This window comes from Oculina patagonica, chromosome 3 (assembly GCF_052425735.1).
Source record: "Oculina patagonica isolate OP01 chromosome 3, crgOcupat, whole genome shotgun sequence".
Taxonomy (NCBI): Eukaryota; Metazoa; Cnidaria; class Anthozoa; order Scleractinia; family Oculinidae; genus Oculina; species Oculina patagonica.
This window is the reverse complement of record NC_135760.1, coordinates 7,085,829-7,109,709: the sequence shown is the minus strand read 5'-3', so window position 1 is coordinate 7,109,709 and position 23,881 is coordinate 7,085,829. Positions and strand designations below refer to the sequence as shown.

The 23,881-nt window shown below is 39.8% G+C and overlaps 1 protein-coding gene across 3 annotated transcripts in view; it reads left to right on the top strand.

Annotated features, from left to right (window-relative positions):
• LOC144645093 (jouberin-like) overlaps nt 1–23,881 on the top strand; it is a 35,829-nt gene that overhangs the window by 11,361 nt on the left and 587 nt on the right. Inside the window, exons 13-34 of one of the 3 annotated variants that reach the window (XM_078504568.1) lie at nt 551–646; nt 998–1,096; nt 1,812–1,937; nt 4,018–4,082; nt 4,678–4,729; nt 5,392–5,477; nt 8,064–8,118; nt 8,505–8,620; nt 10,141–10,309; nt 11,038–11,098; nt 11,533–11,634; nt 12,045–12,097; nt 12,758–12,986; nt 13,882–14,022; nt 14,688–14,866; nt 15,443–15,730; nt 16,551–16,698; nt 17,292–17,353; nt 17,843–17,938; nt 20,254–20,416; nt 22,631–22,719; nt 22,868–22,956. In XM_078504568.1, the coding sequence (XP_078360694.1) occupies nt 551–646; nt 998–1,096; nt 1,812–1,937; nt 4,018–4,082; nt 4,678–4,729; nt 5,392–5,477; nt 8,064–8,118; nt 8,505–8,620; nt 10,141–10,309; nt 11,038–11,098; nt 11,533–11,634; nt 12,045–12,097; nt 12,758–12,986; nt 13,882–14,022; nt 14,688–14,866; nt 15,443–15,730; nt 16,551–16,698; nt 17,292–17,353; nt 17,843–17,938; nt 20,254–20,416; nt 22,631–22,719; nt 22,868–22,956 (2,564 nt within the window). Of the gene's footprint in view, nt 1–550; nt 647–997; nt 1,097–1,811; nt 1,938–4,017; nt 4,083–4,677; nt 4,730–5,391; nt 5,478–8,063; nt 8,119–8,504; nt 8,621–10,140; nt 10,310–11,037; nt 11,099–11,532; nt 11,635–12,044; nt 12,098–12,757; nt 12,987–13,881; nt 14,023–14,687; nt 14,867–15,442; nt 15,731–16,550; nt 16,699–17,288; nt 17,354–17,842; nt 18,002–20,253; nt 20,417–22,630; nt 22,720–22,867; nt 22,957–23,881 lie in introns of those variants that run through there. The other 2 variants (XM_078504567.1, XM_078504569.1) reach the window with 2 other exon arrangements.

Sequence of the window (23,881 nt, the reverse complement as noted above, 5' to 3'; positions counted from 1 at the left end):
GTAGCTGTGCCCTTTCTTTATCAATAGTCCTCTGCAACATCTATGTTATTCATACCCTCCTACACTTTTGTGCCCAGTGCAATGTTAGCAGGGCTGCAAATAATTTTTTCACTTGAAAGGACATATATGTCCTACTAAGACACCATCTTGATCGGACAAAACAAAATTGTGGTCGGACAGATTTTTATTCATCATTGCCGTAAAATGATTTACGATCAAAAAATTGTCCGGACACCATGTCCGACTCACACTTGGGATTTCGTCGGACATGAGCAAATTTTGGTCGGCCAATGTCCGATGACCGACTGTTATTTGCGGCTCTGGTTAGGGTTCTTAAATTGTTGCGACAGGTGACATTCTGAAAACATGATGTAACCATTTTCATCCTCTGTGTACAGATTCTTACTTGTTTCCCAAATGTCCTTTTGCCAGGTCTTTCTCTAATTCTTCACTACTGACCCTCATCAGCCAGTAAACTGTCTGATTTTCCTTAAACATATATGTTGGAAGCAGTACAGCACATTGAAATTTCCTATAATCGTCTTTAAAGGTGGTAGACTTCCTGAGCATGACAGCTGCCAAAAGAAGAAAAGGACCTCTGGCAAGTGATAAAGGATGGTATCAGGTGGCATGGGCCTTTCTAAAAGTGAGTATACTTTATTTATTTAATATGAAGGGTTTATCAGCACACTTTAGTCGAAAACATTTGGTTTTTTCCTATTTTTTAAGTTTTTTTGACAATTTTTAAGCCTTGTAAATACCCGGTCTACAGGTAAATAAAAATTTAAAGTGTAAAGTCTTGCTTTGTTTTTCTTGACCGATTTAATTTCCCTTGCTTAATTTGCGTGATAAGAATAAAGTTATTGGCAACTAGGAGATGTAATCCTGTATGCAGCAAATTTCAGAATTGACAGTAAATTAATAGCAGAAGTGAGATTCAATATTTTCAGCATAGATTCTCCACTGAAAGTGTTAATATTTGCCATTATTTTTTCAGATTGTTGGTGGGAATGGTACACCGAACACAGATAAAAAAGTACGTCTTCAGCTGTTCCAGCCTCCAAAGTCCTCAATCAAGTCAAACAGTATGGTGGAGGTAATTAACATCACAAATTTCACACTGAGAAAAGTTTGAAAAATATGAGGAGGTAATATTTGTGGCCTTTGTGGGTGCTGAGGTGGTTTTAGCCATATTGTGGAGCTTGTGACCATTGTATGAACTATGTACTGTAGCTGCTCCCAGATTGGACTGCACAGCCATATAGCTGGCGCTGTCCCAGCTCTAGCCAAAAGGACCTCTCCAAGGAGCAGATCCATGAACATTCGTGATCAAAGGATGCCACCACGTAGCCGTTGTAGGCAGACATTATGGGTGTTGTGGGTGTTGTCAGTGTTCTGGGCATCATGGCCAGTGTTGTGGTTGTTGTAAACATTGTACATGTTTACTGTTACGTTTTTATACTAGGGTCGAGTTACCCTTCTAGATGAGCTTCGGAAAAAAATTTGTTGCTCGTCTGGGTATGCATCTCTAGTATAAAGACGGGCACAAGAAGAGTTACATGTCTAGATGAGCTACTTTTAAAACCTTGAGAATGCGGTAGAACTATCATTTTCACATATGTTGTTTCAGCCAAATTCGTGCTTTGTAGGCGTGAATTAAATTTAGCTATGTTTCAGCAGCAAAGTGTCTGAAATTTCTGTCTGAAATTTGTCTGAAAAATAAGGTAAAAAGTGTCTGAAAATTAAATGTCCGAAATTTTAACGTCCCTATTTTTTTGTAAGTAATGGTTGGTATTGTTTTTTGTTCATAGGTGTATCAATGGTGGAAGCAAACCAAACGAGTTCCTTACCCATCCACTCTTTATGTAACATTAAAAGGAGTTCAACCACCCAAGACTATTGATCCTAGTCTGCGGTCCATGTTTGCTATCCAACAGGTTTGATTTTTTAAACTGAGTAATAATTGTACATTCTGTAACATAATAAAAAATAATTTTGAAGGGCTCAGTGGAAAAAAGGGAACAAGTGATTTTTGGCTCAAAATGAACATTGCCAAAACAACTTGAAATTTCGCATGTGTGTTTGTTTACATCCGTGAAACATTGTCCTGGTTTCATTGTCGCTGGCTTTTGCTTCGTTTTCGAGAAATAACATATGCAAAAAACCCGGTTCTGCAGTCGGCATCTTTAGTTGTTTCTTTGTGGTACTAAAACAATTAGGACGCTGACTGGAAATACCAAGTTTTTTTGCATATGTTATTTCTCGATAACGAAGCAAAAGCCAGCGAAAATAAATACAGTACACTGTTTAACATCGTTGAATCCTGACAACTTGAACCTTTTTTGATTCCCCCTCAGTCCCCCTCTAATTTTACTGTCGATAACTCTAACCCCCTCCCCCCCCCCCAATAACTTTTTTTTTTTCTGGAGGCTTGAGTTATAATGAATAGGATTCATTTGTACTGGAGATCAAAATGTTTGAGAGACATTAACAGTGAAGCATTGGTAAAGTGATCCAGAGACATCATTATTATCTTCATCTTCTCTATTACAAAAAATCCCTGCCTGCTCCTAGCATAACTTGATTAAGTTGAATGAATAGGATTACATCCGTGAAACATTGTCCTGGTTTCATTGTCGCTGGCTTTTGCTTCGTTTTCGAGAAATAACATATGCAAAAAACCCGGTTCTGCAGTCGGCATCTTTAGTTGTTTCTTTGTGGTACTAAAACAATTAGGACGCTGACTGGAAATACCAAGTTTTTTTGCATATGTTATTTCTCGATAACGAAGCAAAAGCCAGCGAAAATAAATACAGTACACTGTTTAACATCGTTGAATCCTGACAACTTGAACCTTTTTTGATTCCCCCTCAGTCCCCCTCTAATTTTACTGTCGATAACTCTAACCCCCTCCCCCCCCCTCCCCCCAATAACTTTTTTTTTTTCTGGAGGCTTGAGTTATAATGAATAGGATTCATTTGTACTGGAGATCAAAATGTTTGAGAGACATTAACAGTGAAGCATTGGTAAAGTGATCCAGAGACATCATTATTATCTTCATCTTCTCTATTACAAAAAATCCCTGCCTGCTCCTAGCATAACTTGATTAAGTTGTATATCGTGCTATTCACACAGAGTGAGGCATGCATTTGCGATAATACTGTTGATCTTGATGACAGTGGGAGAAAAGCCCAGGGGGGTACTCCGGCTTGTAAATGACGGGGATGATCGAAGGATTTTTTTTGGGTTTGAAATTTTCGATTTCGGGATTTTTTGGGGTTGGAAAATTTGGCAAGTATTTTTTTGGGTGACTTGATTTAAATAGGGGAGTTTTTTGGGGATTAAAGACGAACTTAAGTGCCTTGGTGCGGCCTTGGCGTATTTGTGGTATAATGAATAAAAAAACACGAGCGTTCAATTTTTTATGATTTTCTTTGTGTTATATTATTGCCCCTCTGGCAATTTAGGGGTAATTTGACAAGGGATTTTTTGGGGGGTTATTTTTTGGTCCAGGGATTTTTTTGGGTAATGTCGGAAGACTTGGGGATTTTTTTGGGTCCTGAGTTTTGCCTCCATTCGGTCATCCCCGTCATTTACAAGCCGGAGTACCCCCCCTGGGGAGAAAAGTCCTTTAGAGCTTAAATAAAACAGTCAGTTACTTTTTGTTGGCCGTATCTTTAATTATGCACATACCAGAATTTTCCAGCTTACATAGGGGCCAATTAGATGGTTCAGTTTTGTCTACGATTATTCTGTGCAACAGGCTAACACTATGACAGACCCGCCCTATGACTACAACACAAATGGCATCATATAAAATCAACCTACCACATCCTTACAACAGATGCGCACATGTGTAAATGGCCCTAAGTCATGAGTAAATTGTTGAAGCTTGTCATAAGCTTATTGCATGCGAAAACGGTTACCTATGTAAATCGGCTGATAGAATGCCTGCTAATAAATCCCAGTTGATTTGTATTTTTACCCAGCTGAGTGTTTTTCTTTTATATTTTGCAGGAAAAAGGAAAGGTTACCTTTGAAGAGTTTGCTTTGGATGCTGAAAGACGAGCACATGGAATGAGGTTGGCATTCACTGGCCAAAAGCAATTTCTATAATTCTTGTCTTTATGCTGTACAGTCGAAGCTCTCTTAACGGACACTCTCGTAAGCGGACAGCTCTACTTACGGCCACCTTGTTTGAAACCCCGTTTTAACTCCCATACAAACTCTGTATTTTTACATTCTCGTAAGCGGACATTCCCGTAACCGGCCGCGGACACTTTCAGAGACTTTTTCTTTGTTTTTAAGCTCAGTTATTACAGGACCACATTTCAGTGCTTGTTTTGTCGTCATCTACGTCCGTCCGGTTATTGTTAGCTGGGCAAGCTCCCGTAAGCGGCCATCTATCCCCTACATCTCTAGTGGCCGCTGACGAGAACCATTCTCGTAAGCGGCCAGCTCCAGTTACGGACGCTTTTTTCGCGTCCGGAGGGTGTCCGCTTACGAGAGCTTCGACTGTATTTTGTTTCAATTGAACCTTTTTTTTTTACCTGGTGCAGGTATTAACTTACAAGAAGTCTTCCAATAGATTTAAAGTGGTTTGAATTTCATTCATTTAAAGTGATCACTTTTAGGCAAACTAAATTATTTAGATGTTTTCCCATTGATCTTATTTAGAGATGGAAAGAAGGATAGTGAACCTACAAACTGGAACAGACTTCCTGGTCAGGTAAATCAGTCAATTTTATAAGTTATCGTATCTATAACAAAATTCTTGTTTTTGATTGGTTCTGTGCGCGCCTATTTGCCGCGTAATCGGCGCACGATCACGTGGGTGTCCAATTACAGGTATCCAATTTGAGCAACTTCCTACGCCATCCGCGCGTCAATCATGCGCATTTGAATGGGTTTTTTCTTGCTGTTTTCTAACTTTTTGTGCAACCAACTGAATTTACCTTTGACTTTCCCTCACATAAAGGGTCCTAAAGACTTCCTAACCTCGAATTTTGTTATTGACATGATTAATTAGTAATCGTAATTACAAATCGGCCTCCCGCTGCACGCTTGGCCGATTTCAAAATGGCTCGCCCGATTACTCCCTGAATTGTACTCCACTCAGTCCAATTACTATTACTTATCTTGCTTAATTATCAAATGTAGCTGTATGCTGAGTATGGTTTTTTAATAGACTCTGCGAAACACTCCCATTTTTATTCTTATCTCCTGTGAAAGATCATTGTCATTCTCATTTAAATTCCTGTGAACGACATTCGAGACTTGTTATTTTGTTGCTGTGGCAGTACCTGTAAACCAGCTGATATAACCATATGATATCTGTGTTTACCGGATCTTCAGTTGCTTCATTTCTCTTGTTTTATTTTTTGGTCACAGGTTAATCGTATTCCAAACAAACAGAAGGCATCCCTTTTATCTGGAAAGAGAGGCTGTTTCATCTTGAAGTTCTCTCACAATGGCAGGTATAATTATTATTTTATACAAATTATGCGTGACATTCTTTAAATGTTAACTATTTATTACTAAGCAATGGTTTCCTCCAGATTAAACAAGAGAGATTTTGAGTTTGTTTATTACAGTTGTTACAACTTATTCTTACAAAGAGACATTCTGTGTCAGTTTTGCCTTGACGCCACCCATCTAAAAAGGGCTTCTGCTTCGGTGGTTAAAGTGTCTATCCAGCCTACAGGTTTTTTGTGGTTTTCGTATCTCTATAATGCATAAACAAGTATTCTAAAAGAAATTTTTGGATTCCGCCACTTTTTCGCTGCTAAATCGAGCTTTAAAGTTCCCGCTTCGGCCACGCCTAAAGAAGTTGACCGCATGATCGAGGATTGGTGATGAGTGACGTCATATCAGGAACCGCTCGAAGCATTTGCATTTGTTTATTTGCTTGACAGCCACTACATAAAGTTTGTTTTTCCCAAGAATTCTTCGAGTTTGGATGGAATACTCACATGACAGCGATTTCTTATCTGAAGAAGACGTGACTAGCAGTTCATCTGATTCGAACGAAGAGATTGAGTCCGGAGAACTCGAATCGTTCGCTTGCACTGCAGTAGAAGATAAGAGTAACAAAGAAGAAGGTGCTTACTCTCAAGAACCTCTAGCGGACGATGCATGGATAGAAGAATATAATCGAGAGAAGCATTTTATTGAAGAGAGGGAACGAAAATTACAAAACCGGCTAAACAGAGTCGTGGAATTAGACACATACCGGTATATAGATACTTTTTCCAAACACTCACTCAGCGCATTAAATTTGCATTTTGTACGCAAATTCACTCCAGAAAGCTTTGAATGGAAACTTGACGCGTCGCGAAACCTACAACGACGGACGGAAATCGATCTGCATTCTCAGGCTGTATACCTTTTAATTTTCATTACAGATGTGAAACGAAAATGAAAACAATATAACGAATAGACTGTCCTTGACACTCACACAACGCATTGACTTAAATCAGTGTGGTATGCTTGTTTGTTTTGAATCGAAACTTTTCGCGTCGGTAGATTCGCGTATTTTGCAAATAAATGTGTCCTTAGTTGATACGCAAAAGATTGATATTAATAAACATGTTTATTACTTTTATTAGTCCTTCTTATAACAGCTTATTAAAATACGAGCTACTTTAGTCATTCTTGTTACAGCCTAATAAAAATACAAACGACTATTCACGCGTTTAGAAATGCCGACAACACGCGCTTATGATAAGTGCGACTGATTGCATGTCTCAAAAACGATTAACAAACAGTCATATTATATCGATTTTTTAACTTTTGTAACTTAGAAAAACTTTTCTTTTTATTGTGACAATGCTTACTTTAGGCTGTGAAAGCTTTGATAAACTTTCCATTGTACGCACTTTAAACAAACAATAGCGCTTGCGGAGACCGATCGATAAAATTATAACTTTATATGTATGAGAGTTGAAACCCTGAAAAGCTACGTACGAGCGCAGTGTTATCGATTATAAAGATCACATTTTAATAAGACTTTATGAACAAGACTTACAAGAAACAGAAACAGAAATTCAAGCGATATTCGAGGGAGAAATAATTCGCTTTACCTTGACTGGTCGACAAATCGAACGTCGCTTCAGCTACATGTTATCTTTGCTTGGCGACGCTTGCTCACTTATTATTTCTACACGATGGTTGACAATAGGCAATAAAAATCTCTTGGGAAGATGGCGACGTTTACTTGTAGTTTTTTAGGCGTCTAGCGAGACGCGTGTCTTGTCTCTCGAGAACAGACACTCAATCAAATGCAAATGATTAATGAGTAATGAATACCCGATGACGACTTCGACTGGACAAAGTTAAGTATTCCGGTGAAATCTTGGCACAGTAACAATGCCAATATCATCTTAGATCAGCGATCATTGGCATTGAAGATTTTCAAGGGAATATCTTCTTGTAATATCCCTGGGAGGGAAGTAGCAAGCGCAGACGGCAGACGAAGCACTCGGATTCCACCTTGCACGTTTTAACTTGACGATGTCTATCTACTTTTCCTTAGCCTTTGCTTCTGTTCTCACATCACCCCAAAATGCAACGCAATACCCTTTTCTTCGTTTGGAGTATTCAAGCATACCGCAACGACGCATCTATCTGGAATATTTCTACCGTCAGTATCTCCTCGCTATTACAGAAGAAATGCTGACTTTAAATGGCGGCAAGATTTCGCGGTTCCTGATCTGACGTCACAGCCGGTCTGGAACCCAGACTCTTTCTGGTCTTGACTCCCGGTCAACTTCTTTGGGCGTGGCCGAAACGGGAACTTTAAAGCTCGATTTTGCAGCGAAAAAGCGGCGGAATCCAAAAATTTCTTTTAGAAAACTTGTTTATGCATTATAAAGATACGAAAACCACAAAAAACCTGTAGGCTGGATAGACACTTTAAAATATCAGTCAACAACAGCAGTCTTTCTTAAGACTACTTTCGGCAAGACAATTAGACTGTATACTTGCATTTCTGAAAAGCTTTTTGTAGTTCCTTAAGAATCTATTGATCGTGGTAGCTATAATAGCTTTTACTTGATTTTTAGATACCTTGCATGTGGCTGTGCTGACTTGGAAAGTTTTCCCATTCTTATTTATGAGGTGAGCTTTTGGACACAAGCCTCTTAATTTCAAGATTTTATGTTGTAATCCATCTCCATCCTCATCGTCATTCATTCTTACCTCCTTATGGGCTTCTGTCATGTCTCCGGTACTGGTAAACAAAAAACAGTCCATTATTGTCGTGTTTTCTAAGATGATCAGACTAGTAACAGTTTTTGAGCTTTTCCAATCAGACTAAAACATAAAATCTAGTTATCCTTTACTCAATAAGTACAGTCAATGGTACATTACTAGTTACATTACTGTTTGTGTACAATCAAACTACAAACAAAATGATTATGACTTAACTGTTTTCTTGTCTTATCAATACAATGTTACAGACTGTACAGGGAAGTTAACCTCAGCCTCTTTTCATGATGTTGTAGGTCCCATCGTACGAGACTCGTGTTTATCTGCCAGGACATTTCAGTATCATCTATGATCTGTGCTGGGCGCCTGATGATTCAGAACTCTTGTCAACCTCTTCTGATGGAACAGTCAGGTATAAATCAAATTATTCTAGAATAAGTAACAAATGCAGCATGTTAACATACCCTTGTATGGCCCTCCTTGTGCAATACTATAGAAAACAATACGGTGAGCTTACTGTAGGTGTTACTGTAGGATTGGATGGGTTGATAGAACTCCCGGGGGGGGGGGGGCACCCGGTATATTTTTGGGTGGGGGTGTGCCACTGGGAATTTGAAGCCCTTACCCTATACCAGACCATTTTCAGCTGATTTTTGCAACCCTATACTAGACTAGACACTGAAAATCCCTACCCTATCCCAGACTTGCATTTTGTTAGAACTGTATCATTATCAGTGTTTTAATGGAAAACCATCTGTGAACAACGATGCCGCGATGATTTTATTTACGTTTAGGAAAGCCTCTTTCTCTTCCGAGTTTCTGGACTATATTTGTCACCGTCGATCGATTTCCCGGCAAATGCTTCCCTTTTCTAGACCAAAACTCTCTGATTTCTATACCCTATCCCAGACTAAACTGCTTGAAAACCATACCCTTCACAGCGGCACATACCTATATAGCTCATGTATGGGAGTGCCCCCCCGGGATAGAACTGGGCTGGAAAAGCCATCTGCATGGCCCCACCTGCACTTGCCAACAATTCAAGCCGCGTTTACACGAGCAATTTTCATGTGACAAATATATTTAATCGTGTAGATAACACAACATCATTATTTGTCGGCAGTTCAAAGTTTAGCACGCCATTAATGACCTTTGACAGCAGAGATGAGCACATACAGTGCTATTGGGAGATTGGGGACCACATACGTATGCTGAGGCAATATTTGCCAAATTTTATGTAACAAGTCGTCTACATGAGAAATTTTCATATGTGACAACTTTTATTTGTCACTTAAAAGCTGACACGCCAGCTTCTCAAGAATTATATTTGTCACGTAAAAATTGGTGTAAAAAAGCCTTCACTTAGCACCCACAATTCAGAATATTCAAAATATTTTCAAGTTTTTAAAACAAAATCAACTCAATAAATGTGGTTGAATAAAATTCTTACTGACTGAGTTAAGTTTGGCCATTCAGGGCAATGTTTGACCCTGAATCATTTTCCTTGTTCCATATGCTATGACCTTGTCCCGAATATTTTTTTGTCTGGCCTTCCAGCTAATATTTGTGTTGCTAGTATTAGGGCCTCTTTACATGAGAGCCGAGGTAAGTTTCATCCCAGGATGAAAAAAATTTAATTTTACATGGGCGTGTTCATCCCGGGATGCCCGGACGTAAGTCATCCTGCCCGAGTTGAATTCATTTTGCCCGTGCTTACATTACATTATATTTCATCCCGGAAAGACTGTTTACATTGCGTTTTTCATCACGTTTCATCCCGGTGCTCAGGACAGGGATGAAATCATGTATCATCATGTAGACAGCAACAAGAAAATGACCAGACACCGAGATGAATTCATCCCGGGACGAAAAGTCTAACGTAAAGAGGCCCTTAATGTAATTTTTAACGAATTTCTATTAACCAATCAACAGATGCTGGGACACAAAAGTGATGATGACGTCATCCATCAAGCTCTTTCCACACCCCTGTTTTGTGTATGCAGCACAATATCATCCAAGCTCCCCTCATATCATAGTAACGGGGGGATATGATCACCTCGTTAGGGTCTGGACCAAACTGAGTGAAGGGCTGAATGGCAAGGTAGGTCCTGACTACTGTCCAAATACCGTTAAGTTCCAAAAGTAAAGACCCCCAAAGAAGGGATATAATTTCACGGTTGTCAATAAATCTTCAAAGTAGCGATCTCACAATATGTAGTTTGACTTTCTGTGAACCGTTTTTCTAGAGCAATTCCAACTTAACACTTTCTTGTGCTCCAAGATCGTAGCAATAAAGATAAATTAGCTTTCTCTCGCGAAATGTCGGAGCTGTTTGTGACCTCCGAAGCAAAATGAATTGGTCACGTGAGCGAAAAAAAGAATAATAAAGTTTGAATCCAAAGCATTATGGGTATAGATTCCAATTCTCCTTGAACAATACAATGCTATGTTTTGATGTTTTGATATAGATTGTTTAAAGTTAGTTTTGATTTTGCGGCGATACGTGAGGAAAACCGCCTTAGCTTACGGTATCTGTATTTGATTGATATTTTTCTGACAATGTACTTTGAGCCGTAGCTGGGGTCACTGCATTGTGTTTTGGGGTAAGACATTTAATACTAAAGGTAACCCTTTTTGACTAGCATCCCATTCAGGGAGGAGTTGAAATGCTACGACTAGTCAGCGACCCAGATAAAGGGTCATGAGGCTGGAACTGGAGAAAGGAAGGCGGTCAGAAAGGAAAGGGATATTTCAAACTTGGGAAAGAAAAGATAAGCACAGAAAATGCTCATTAACCACTCTACTAATGATAAATGATGTTGTTCATAGCTTCTTAGGGAGATTGAAGGGCATGATGGCTTCATTAACAGTATCTGCTTTGATGAAGAAGGTAAAAAGTTAAACACTAAGAACGTTAATGCAATAAATTGTATGGTGGCCTGCCCTAAATGCAAGAGGTCATAGGTTCAAATGCCAACCAGACCAACAACCAGGGACTAAGATACCTGGTAAGATTATGCTGGCTGTGAATAAAGATCTGTGCCTCAGTTCAGATTGATCACTTCCTTGGAAAGGGATGTTGAACGGTTGGCTTTGTCTCCCACCTTTATATATCGACTCAAATTGTTTGATAAGAGTAGGGCACCAAGTTCCCAGTTTCATGGTTGATCTAATCTCTGTAGTTACAATGGGTTTGGCGGGCAAGGTTATCACTCTCATAAAACCGATGTAAAGCGTTATAAAGCCATTGTATACGAGCGCTATATGAGAGCCATCGATTTTACTTGTTTCATTTTGTGTAACTTTTAGTTTCTTTCCTACAAGGTGCCAAGATGTTTTCAGCAGACAGTAATGGGATTGTTATTATTTGGAACTCATATATTCACCCTCAAGTGGATACCAAGAGAAAGAGAAAAGGAACTGGCGGTAAGATGTTGTAGACGTGTTTTATTATGACATAAGACGAACTCTATCTGAATGTGAAGATATCACACTTTCAAGTTTGTCCAAGCTGTAATCCATTTTCATCCTCGCCATCATTAGTCATCCTCGCTTCCCAATGGGGGTCTAGTCATTTGTCAAGTAATGTTCTACATAATGAAACCACTGTTGTTAAGTTACCTACGATGTGGGCTAGGAAGTTTCTTTCTTCGAAAGAAGCACAACATCTTTGATGTCATAACTGCAGGTATCGTTGTTTTGCCTTCTCATACCCAGTCATCTGATTCCATGCCAACCATTGCACCTGTCGGTAACTACTGGGCACGACTCGGCCTTGTTACAAAGGATGGTTTAGTTCATTTTTTTTTTCTTTTCTTCTTCTTCGTCCTTCCAAGGTTATGTGTACGACTGGACTCTGTTTACGAAAGTAGCTATTGATGAACTTCAGGTTTGTAGATTCAGTGCATTTGCGGTTTAAAGAGCATAAGTAACGATAAGTGCGCCTTTAGTTATTCAACTTTGTTGATAGTAAGCATGCAAGACAACTACCAAGATTCCCGAGGAACGTATAGGATATTCTGCAGAAAACACGCAAGTCTCTCTGGGAAAACATTGGACACCCTCAGAAAACAGGGGACTTCCTAGCGAAAAACGTAGGCAGCTTCTGGGGAAAAAAAAGAAAATCCTGGGGAAAAACACTCCCAAGAAAACATTAGTAACCCTGGGGGAGGGGGGAATATACAAGACTTCAAAGAACAAAATGCTAGGATAACTTGTAAACCCTTGATGTGTGTGCACGTCTTGTTCTGGGAATGGAACGAGCTGATCATTGAAAATGCTCCAATCTTATGACAAAAAGATCCTCTGCTTTCTATAAATAGCGACAACCATTTCATGTCATAAAATCCAAAATGGTGGCGCATAGAAAATTTAAAAGCCACAACCTTTTCCACTTTCTGTTGCTATAAATGTTATTTCTCCCGTGTACTGTAAAATTTGGAATTTTGGCATTATTTCAAACAATCAACGTCAACTTGTCGTAAGAGTGGAGATTCCCTTTTAAACACTAGTCGACAGAACTCGTCTAATGCATGATAAAACTCTGCAGGGTAACGTCATCAACGCCCTCAGCCTTCACCCCAATGGACGTAAGCTGCTGGTTCATGTCCGCAACAGTGTGCTGTGCATGCTGGACTTGAGGAGCTATACCGTCATGCAACGCTATCTTGGTGCTTCCAATTTCAAAGAGCATATCCGCAGCACTCTCAGTGCATGTGGGTGCTTTGTTATCGCGGGCTCAGAGGATGGCTATGCATATGTGTGGAACACTGAAACAGGTTAGACTTGCTTAACTGGTAATTGGTGAGTTTCAAATGTAAAAATAAAGGCAGTACAGTAGTTTGAACCTTTGTAAAACAAACGTTTTCAAAAATCCCTTTCTAATATTCGTTCTGCTAGGGAAATCAATTTGCCAGGGGTATAAATAAGCCTTAAGACTTTAAACAGTGTAGAGTTAATTTATACAACACGACAGAGAGTATTTTATCACATTTCAAACACCGAGAAGAGAGTTTAAAATACAACGTGCAGCGGAGTATTTTTGACGAACTTCGGCGGTTTTGGCAATGTGATTAAACACTGTCTCGAGTGTTTGATATATTTTCTCACTCGATACTAAAACTATGCAGTAAACGGATAAATAAAATCATAAAAATCTATGTCAATTAAGGTCAGATTTCCAAACCACCCTCGCGATCAAGATGTACTTTGTTTTTGAGTTTGAAAAGTAATATTCCTCAAACTGATTAATAATTCATCAAGTTAAAACAAAGAAAATCCTAACTGTGATATATTTGTCTGTTTACTTCTTAGTTTTTGGTTCGATTGAAAAGATATATAAAACACTTGAGATAGTGTTTCATCAGCAATACAAACACTTTGAATTTCGTCAAAAAACTCCGCTGCACTTCGTATTTTTAACCCCTTCTCGGTGTTTGGATATCCCGATGAAACACTCTCTCGAGTGTTTGATATATCCTCTCAATGTAGACAAAAACTAAGGAGTAAACGGATAAATAAAATCGTAAAAAATCTATGCTAATTAAGATCACATTTTCAAACCACCCTCTCGATTATGGTTTGCTTTGTTTTTGAGTTTGAGAAACTTATATAACTGTTGTAATCGGGGTGATTGACTGATAGCGCATTGAAATTGTTTCACTGTCATTTCAGGTGACTTGGTATCAGTATACACATCTCTCGGGTATCATCATGCTGTATCAGATGTACAGTTCCACCCTCTCGATCACATAATCGCCTTTTGCTCCTTTGGAGACTCGCATCCTGTTCTTGTATACCATTACGATCCCAAAGGTTTGTTATATTTTTGTTTGCTCGGTAGAGCAGCTTTTTAATGACTGTTAGACTGATAGTGACTGTTAGGTCACAGATTTAATCCCGTTGAAACCAGACTTTTTTCTGGCTTTTAGTCTTAATTTCTTAAGGGAATACTTTTCGCTGTAGCTGATGAAAACGTCTCTCAAAGGGAATACGAATGCGTCAACACCTTCTATCCTAAACTGTTATATATTGAGCGCGAGATAAATAAGGTTCACTTTCCTTTTGTTGGTTGATTTCTGTTGTTTGATTTGATGGCCTTTTGATTTCTGATAACCTTTCTTTTGGAGCAAAGTAGCAGTCAAACTTAAAGATCGGTTTTAACCTGTTGATTTAATGCATCGCAAATTGCTTCCAATATTACCATTTCCCCTACTCATACTTTATGCAAAATATTCGGTATCTCGAAGAGATCTTTGATTCTCGTTTCTCATCCGTTGATATATGAATTCTTTCATACACTCTACACCATATAAACAAACGTTTGTTTAATTTGTTACGCACTTTGTCCAAATGTTTCATCGTTTCTGCTTATACTGCTGCTCATACTTCAAATTCTTCAAGCATATAACATTTATGATCTTTTCATTCGCCTGGTGCAAAATAGTGGTAGCCTCAAAGAGACTTTTTATTTTTCTTAGCCGCTAAAGAAGAAGCTAAGAAGTTCATGACTCCTCCAGTGACTCCATCAAAACAAGTCACTACCTCACAGCAGAACACAGCTACACCTGATGACGTCACCAGGCATGTGCACATGGCTGATGTGGGCAGTGATGTCTTACGCATGCGGAAAGTCAGGCAGAAACTAGACTCTGTATTGGTAAGAGTGAAATGCTGCCTTGCCCTTTAGATGAGCCTGAAGGGGGGAAATGAACTGGGATTCAAATGGGCGTATTTTAACTGAGAAAGTGGGATTTGGATCCCTGGGAATGGAAATCACAAACAAGTAAACACTAGAACTGGGAATGGGATTTGGAAAATCGGGAAAACAATAGTCTGGAGGGAATGGGAAAATTTGGGCTGGGAAATGGGATTTTATACCCAGATTTACCAGATTCTTTTATTTTACGGAAAGTACATTAATTAAAAGAAGGAAAATTTAACAAAAATAAGAGCCAAAATTATTGTGCTCAGTGACCAAAGAAGCATAGGCTATCGTGTTGGTCACTGACACGTTCAAAATAAAAAAAAAAGTAAAAGTAAATATAAAAGTATATAAATAACCTCCCTCCTCTTTTTCAAGACCCCTCCGTCTACAATGGGAAGGTGGGAGGGGTGGGTGACGTGATTCCTTGCTTTAGAATGCAAGTTAGCATTTATGAAGATTGCCATGTTGAATTTTACCTTCTACAAAGTCGGCAAGTTAACTTTCTTGTTTTTGTCCTTGCAATTTCAGGAAACTCCTTCCTCGTCAAACTACATGAACACTGGAATGCTAAAAACACCAGGAGCAGAAAGCCTGATGTTTCAAACCCCAGACAGATCCGAGAGCGCTGGGTACCCTGGACGCATGATGACAGGAAAAAGGGCAGGTAGCGTTACGTTCCAGTTCCCCGAGAGCACTGAACGAACATTCCGCCAAGGCATGGGCACTAACATGAGTCTCTCAACATGGGGCTCAGATTTCTCTCCGACAGGATACGCAACATACGGGCCATCCACTCAAAGCCCAACGCCGGGTCAGGTGAGTTATAATATTTCAGTTTATCATCTTGTTTTGTCTGAGTAAGTTAAGCAGACTTTTGCCAAAAAATGGTGAAGTTTGTTAGAGAGTGTGAAGGCTCTTACAACTTTTTAACACTTGGGGTTAAATGCGACTTTTTCATGACTTGTACGGGGCGACTTTGAGTTAGTCTTAGTTATACATACAGTTGTATCATTTACAAATAGTGGTATACAACTGCCTCACATACAAACTAGTTATTAAAGCTGAAAAATTGCGTCTACTTACGTCTCTGTTTGGCCAGACTGGCATACAACTACCTCAAATATAAACCAGTAATCAGTGGATATCAACATCTCACATACCAACCAGTAGACTTGAGCCCGCGATCCAATGGAAAACCATTACCTGGTCAAAAGTCAACTTCATAAAACCCTTTAACCTTTGATGAGCTCTACACGTGAGCCTGCGACATGGTCATGTGATACTGGTCAGCGGATACCTTGTTTTGACAGCTGTCAATTGACCATAACATGGTTTTCCAATATCAAAGATGCAAGCTGACTTAAGCGTTAACCTATTTCTGGAGTATAAACGCCATGTTGCACGACGTTGTCATCATAGAGCACACACACCCGTGAACCATGCTGCTAGCCATGATGACCATGAAAAAGCAAATGCACGATTCTCCTATTTCTGTTCATGCATGATTCCCCTATTTCTGTGGCTATGGGGGCTCCGCTAGTAATTAGTGGCATACAACTACCTCACTCACTTCCAAAAGACCAAATTGTGTACAGTGTTTGACCATGATGTTCTCAATTCGAAATTTTCCCTACAGGTTCCATACGAGCCACCACTGTCGCCACATGCCCAGCAGTACCTTGGGGCATCAGGTCGTTTCGAGTCTCTAAAGTATTTTTCAGAGAAAAATAGATACGGCAGCCCACAGTCAGATCTGAATGGACCCCAGCCTTATCAAACACCTGGTAAGTGCCAAAGTTCAACATGTCAATTCTCTTACTGTTTACCATACATTTGTCTTAATGTAAGTTCAGAGAAAATGGTGACACATCAAGATGCTATTGACTAGTTGACGGTCGTGTTCATTTGATATTGTGAGTTAACAACTGCATCGCTAAATGGAGGTGGGGTGCCTGAGACATTCAGGAGCTTTCACTATTGGCAGCCCGCTCCAAGATGGAGACCGCTCCCATGGCTTGCAAATACTGGTAACCTAGCCATGAGCCCCCACGCAGAAAGAGGGAGGACAGGCACTCGTCACACTGATTAAACAGTGGAAAGGGAGGGAGGGTAAGGGGAAACAGCCTTGAAGACGGGCTCCCACACAAAACCCTCACTGTAAACGCTATCACTGGCTTCCAACACATCTCAATCCTGGCCACGTGGAGCCCTGGTGCATGGGCATTTCACAAACACCGCTGACTGGCAAGGGAACGTAGGCGCTCTTTGTTGTTAGCTCCGTTAAATTGTTACTGTTAGGTGAGGTTTGGTAGTTACCCATGAACCACTTACAATAACTGCTTCCTGAAAAGAACTGTTTGCTTTTATTTCTTGGTAGGAGTATCGTGGATGAAGAGGCCTTCTCTGAGCATGAACCTCAGTGATTCTCCTGGACCCTTGGTAAGTTTTTCTGTCTGTCTGTCATCATTACTCTTTTGCTATTTAGAATTTATCTTTAATAATTGTACGTAAGTGCTGACATCGTGTTTGGTAATTGTGCTGTTTAATGAGGGGCTGCCAAGATGGCTTACTCTTGACCTAAACCTTTCAAATTTACCTTGTGAAAAATGATGTCAACTTACAGAGGCAACTCGGCGGGAAAAGAAAAACTGTGATTACCCACTGTGTAGTTTACATTAAAGCAGTGGCAAAATTTGCCACAAGAGCAAAGTTACGCAATCACATTTCTCCCATTTTCAACCTATGCAAGCAGTCTATTGTAATTCCAGAACTGCATGAGCTAAATGTGAGGTTAGCAAGCTGTCATCAATAAAACCTGCTCTCCCTTTACTAATTTGGTATTTGCTTCACTCAATTTTTTGGGATCTAGTTACATACAAACTACTGCGTGTTACAAGTGTTAATTTGTTTGATTGTCTTGGCCAACAGAGTGTGTCACAGCTGAACGGTGCAAGACCCAAGTTTACATTTACTGACTCTCCAACAGCGCATTTACTACAGCAGGAACCTCAGCCCAAGAAAAAGGTTCATAATAATAGAAAAATAATGTCATTGTCTCTTTCAACCCTCTGACATCTCAAAGTCAAAATGCTTTTTTCCCATTACTAATACGCCCTTTGCACGTTCAGGTCACTGGTCACTGTTCAGGTCAATTTGGGAGGCGCGGTGGCCTAATGGTTAGCGCGCTCGACTCCGAGTCGAACGGCCCGGGTTCGAGGCCTGGCCGGGGCGCTGCGTTGTGTTCTTGGGCAAAACACTTTACTCTCACAGTGCCTCTCTCCACCCAGGTATATAAATGGGTACCGGCGAATTTACTGCTGGGGGGTAACCCTGCGATGGACTAGCATCCCATCCAGGGGGGAGTAGCAATACTCCTAGTCGCTTAATGCTACGGAAACCGGGATAAGCTCCGGCTGTATGGGCCTCATGGCTCGGAGACAGACTTTAATTTTTTAACGTTCAGGTCACATGGTACAAAATTAGCTATGCTGGATGCAAGTAGCCTGCAATGCAGGCGTTTTTAGCGCCGCGAGCGCATTTTGATCGGGTGAGCGCCATCTTGGATTCGAACTTGGTAGAAGCTTGGGGAGAAATTTAATAAGCGTCCTAGGGAGTAGGAGTGAGGATGAATAAAGAGTGTGGGGAGAGGGGATGGGGAAGGAAAATACCCCACTCCTCCCCCTTCCTGGTGTCGTTCTAAACCCTCTACGTTTGCAACTCCAAGTCCAAATACGCGAATAAAATTATCCAACGCTCACATATAAAAACGCCTACATTGCAGGCTTGGACGCAAGTTACGCGATGGGACACTAAAAACAAAGAAAGATGAAGCTTGACCGGTGCAAGGCGCTTTGTTCTGAATGTCCCACTGTGTGTTTTGCGTCCCAGCGTGGCGGATTATGTACATGTGACTAACCGGATCGTGCAACGGGTCTATTACTTGTTACTCCTTTTTGTTGTGAGTGCAGATGATATAGTGGTACATCAACATAACATCCCCTAGTTGGTGAATTTCTCTATTCTTCATACTTGTGTGTTGAGAATCTGTTGATACTTTAAAGAGAAAAAAGCTGTTAATGAGGGTCATTTAGAGTGAGAAAAGGCCATTTTTCAAGTTTATTCTTGGCTCTGTTTAGTAAATGAAATTGAAGTGCTTTGCCTTCTCACGAAAGACAAAGGTCACGTTAAAACGTCTCAATGGAGCAGTTCTTGTGTTGCTCTACCAAATGATCTAAGAAGTCACATAGAAGCATGTTGGGAAGAATAGTTGAAAGTATTCAATTTCGTTATATTGGGTACTTTTATGTCTATAAGGTTCCAGGCATAACTAATCGATGACATCAATGACATCAATGAGTAATCAATAGGTAATCGATAAAATTGATTAGTCATTGATTATTGCCGATGATCAATGAGTAATCGATGACTAATCAATAGGCCACAAAATTTTTGGTTATCGATTAGTCATCGATTGCATCGATTAGTCATTGATTGCATTGATTAGTCATTGATTTCTTTCATTACTCATCGATATCATCTAGTGGCTAAAACCGTATCATGACCCATGGTTACACGTTAAAAAAGCGCAGCACAAACAGTAAAAGTGCTTGCAGCTGTTCCGGTTCGCAATGTAACTGCTTATGACGGTTGTTTCCCTAAGCAGAAGCAGTTTTACTTTGCTGACAAACATCCACCGAACAAAATCTGTAACCACGTAGTCAATTCTTGTTAGTGTACCTGTACATGTTAGTTTCATTTTCAGACTGGTTGGTTCCTGTCCAGTTGTTATGTTGTTAAATAAACAGTTGGGTAAAGTGATCATCTGTATTTGTGATTAGCACTTCACGTCTCGACATGCCGGAAGGTTATTTGACCTTTTGTGAAGGCGTAATTTCGTCAACAGGAACGCCAGTTATAAAGAAAAATACGTCTAACACAGGTTTAAAAATTAAAAACGAAAAAAATGGTACAAGAAAGCAAGAATTGTGTCTTTTGTGCGCAGTATAATAGTCGATGAGTAATCGATAGGTCATCGATGAGTAATCAATACATCAATAGGTAATCAATTACATCAATGAGTAATCGATGTCATCGATGAGTAATCGATAGGCCACAAAATTTTGGGGCTTCGATTACTCATCGATTACTCATTGATCATCGCCAATAATCAATGACTAATCAACTGATTACCCATCGATTACTCATTGATTACCAATTGATATCATTGATCATCGATTAGTTATGCCTGGAAGGTTTTATTCAGAAAGTTCTTTTTTGTGCCCACTGGTTTGACTGGTCTTCCATGTAGCTGTCATTCACGTCTCAATCTTTCCTGACAGGTTATAGCTATGCATCCCTATGATGCCAACAGGGCAGATGAGCTGACCATTCAACCCGGTGACGTCATCAGCGTCCTTTATGTTGACAATGAAAACTGGTGGATGGGCGAAAAGGCTGATGGGAGTCAGGGTTACTTTCCATCCAATTATGTGATGGACCAAGGTGAGGCTCGTGAGTTATGGTCTTAGTTTGAATTAAGCGGACACGCACTAAGAAGCTTTACTGTCTGCCTAAAATGTTCATCCACCAAAGAGAAGTTTGCCTCTGAGGCAGGTAGAGAGGTTTTTTTGCTAACCTCGTTCCCAGGGTCTCTCTCTCCTCGCCCCCAAGAGCGAGAGAAGAGGGGGCGGGGAGAGAGAGACCCTGGGAACGAGGTTGGGTTTTTGCCTAAAAGAGGGGTCTTGAGAGGGTAGGAGAGTTATGGCTTAGAGAGTTTTCTGCCTTGAAAGGAGGTTAATAGCCCATTTCCGAGTTCTCGCATTTTAGAGGACTGGTGCCGAAATCGACTCATAAGATCGAGGCTAGGTGCATTGCATCTCATCAAACATGGAGGCTTCGAGTGAAAAAACAACATGCAGTGAAGATTTCTCGAAATAAAAGGTCGATAAATTGGAAAATTATTTGCGAGAGAGAGGTATACAATTAAGTGATGGTGGCAAAGGAAAACGGAAAGCTGAATTGCTTGATTTATGCCAGAAAGCAGCGGCAATGAAGCAGAGGAAACTGGATGATTCTGCCAAAGACCGCACAAAGCTACTGAAGGACAAATTGCAAACAAGTGAAGGGAAGTTGTCAGACCCTAATACTAAAACTAAAAGCGCTTGGACCCACAAACTCTCGAAAATTCCAGAGTTTACGTTCGGAGACCTTTACAATTATTTGGTAGGTAAAGAGGTTATTCACCTGAAAATCTTTGTTCGTTCAAAAGGCTTCTTGGCTTCAGGTTGTTTCCTGATGGCCACGTTCAGCTTTCCGTTTTCCTTTGCTACCATCGCTTAATTGTATACCTCTCTCTCGCAAATAATTTTTAAATTCATCGACCTTTAATTTCGAGAAATCTTCACTGCATGTTGTTTTTTCACTCGAAGCCTCCATGTTTGATGGGATGCAATGCACTTAGTCTCGATCTGGTGAGTCGATTTCGGCACCAGGTCTCTAAAATGCGAGAACTCGGAAATGGGCTATTAAAAAAAACTAAAATATTACATGGACTTTTTTGATTGGTCTGTTTTAACAAGGCATTTATTACCATTTATTCAGTGTTTTCAGTTAAATGATATTGTCTACCAACTTAATTTCAGGGTTTCAAGCGTCCCTATATTTCCGATATTTTTTCAATCATCCTATATTTCCCTATATAGTTTAGAAAAGCCCTATAATCCCTATAATTTAAAGGACCTCAGTCAGCTACACTTGTTGTAGAAGACCCTATATTTAGCCCTATATTTTGGCAGGAGGCCACTTGAAGCCCTGAAATTTTTTAAAAGCTTACACACAATCCTTTATGACCCTGGTCACAAAGTAAACAATCACAAGTGGGAAATTTAAGCTATACCATAAGAAATGCCCGACACATGTTACAAATAACTAAAAGTGGCTATAAGCCACTAAACTCGGAAAAGTTATTATGAAACAAGAATCGAAAACAACAAACTGACAAATAAAGGTTTGCTAATACAAATGATGTTATACTTTTCAAACTTCTGTTTACTTCACTTTGATTGTCATCAAATACTGATCGAGAGCAGACCGAAAGGCCAAGAGATAGAGTTCCCATCTGTTGCAAATTGATTTCTTTCTTTTTATTTTTCCTTTTTGTTATTTGAAGGTAACGAAAAATAATAATAATAATAATAATCATTGGCTATAAGTCGAGCGATTTTTTTTCACCAAATCGTACTGAAATAAATTCATCTTTAGCTGAGTGTTTTGGGTTAGTTTTTTTCTAACTGGTTCTAAAAAACCAAAGGTTTACGGTCTCGGCTTATAGCTGAATAAATATCATAATATTATTTCAAGAAAACTGACATTAATACAATATTTCGGTTGGCGACTAAGCATGTTAATTTTATGTAATTTAACAAGAAATGTAGGTATCAGAGAAAAGGTCTAATTCTCTAGAGGCCTTAAAACACTTGCACGCATTGCGTGCATATGTCTAACAGGAAACGAGTGAAGGAGTGATGGAGTGAAGGAGTGAAGGAGTGAATTCACTTCGCCCACTACAACTCTTTTCCGAGTTAAAAAAGACCGTTACATAGAACTTAAGTTGTCAGCATCGAATATACCACTGCTTCTCAACTTGTAATAATATTAGCTGTATCCCCTTTTAGCATGACATAAATCTTGGTATTTTACTGCTTGAAATTTTCCCAGGGGACCTTGAATCTGAAGGTGACTTACAAGAGACCATTGTACCGACTACAGCAGGCGCAGCCAAACAGGAACCAAAGCTCAACACACAGGTCAGCAGAGAACAACAACAACAATTTTACAACAAGTTATTATCTAATTCTGGATCCACATTGTAGATTACTTTCCCTCGAAGATTCTCCAGCATTACCTAAGACTCTTGCAATTCCACTAACTCTTTGCATTCGTGATTATTTTCAGATGACAGCGGTTATCAGCAAGTCCGGTGATCTGAAGATTGTTTCAGGACCCGAGGACAGCAGTGACGCAGAAGGCAAACTCAACACAACGTAAGGAACATAAAACGCTTCTCTTAGTGTCTCCACCCCTGTTTAGTATTTCTGTTCCCCCGGGGGGCACTCAAAAAAGTTTTATACGGGGAGGCTCCGCCCCAAGCTCTTACCCCTTACCCTTTTATATACCTTTTTGACAGAAATTGTACCCCTTTCGTATACCTTTTACTGAAAAAACGTACCCCTTTCATATACCTAAAAGACGTGATATAGCCTTAGAACAGGACGTTTTCTTGTCATTTTTATGTAGCGCTTAATAAATTAAAATAATACAGCCATAAAGTGCGTCTGTTCGAAATATTTTAATTACTGGCCTTTTAAAAAACCTAAATGACGGATTTTCATACCCTTTCGTATACCTAAACTTGTGAAATCGCTACCCTTTTATATACCTGAAGCCTGAAAAAGGTTCCCCTTTCGGGCGGAGCCTCCCCGTATAGGCCGTTATATGGAGTACCCCCCCCCCCCCGGGTTCTGTTCATACTCCTGAACTACGTTTTTATTGGCTCCTGGTCTATAGAGGTCTTCCTATTTAGACGTAATAATCCCCCAAAATAACAAAATAAATAAATAAAAAAATGAAATGTAACAGTAACCACTTTGAACAGTCAAGGAACATTCAAATAACACAGCAGATACAAAAGAAGTTACGGATGGACAAAAATTGAAGAGGATTCAAACGGATTGCGAAATTGGTTTTTGAAAAACTGCTTAGGTGGACAGTTTTAAAAGTTAATCTCGTTTGTTTGTAACTGAATTGTAACGCTTGGGAGACATTTGTTTATTATAATGCATGAAGCTATGGTTTTGTCATGTAGACCCAAACAAGTGGTTTCTTTACTAACGTTAGGTTTGATGGCGGGTGTTTTGCAAAACGTTACAAAATAGACTAAACTGAGCCGTTACACAGCCCCTGTAATGA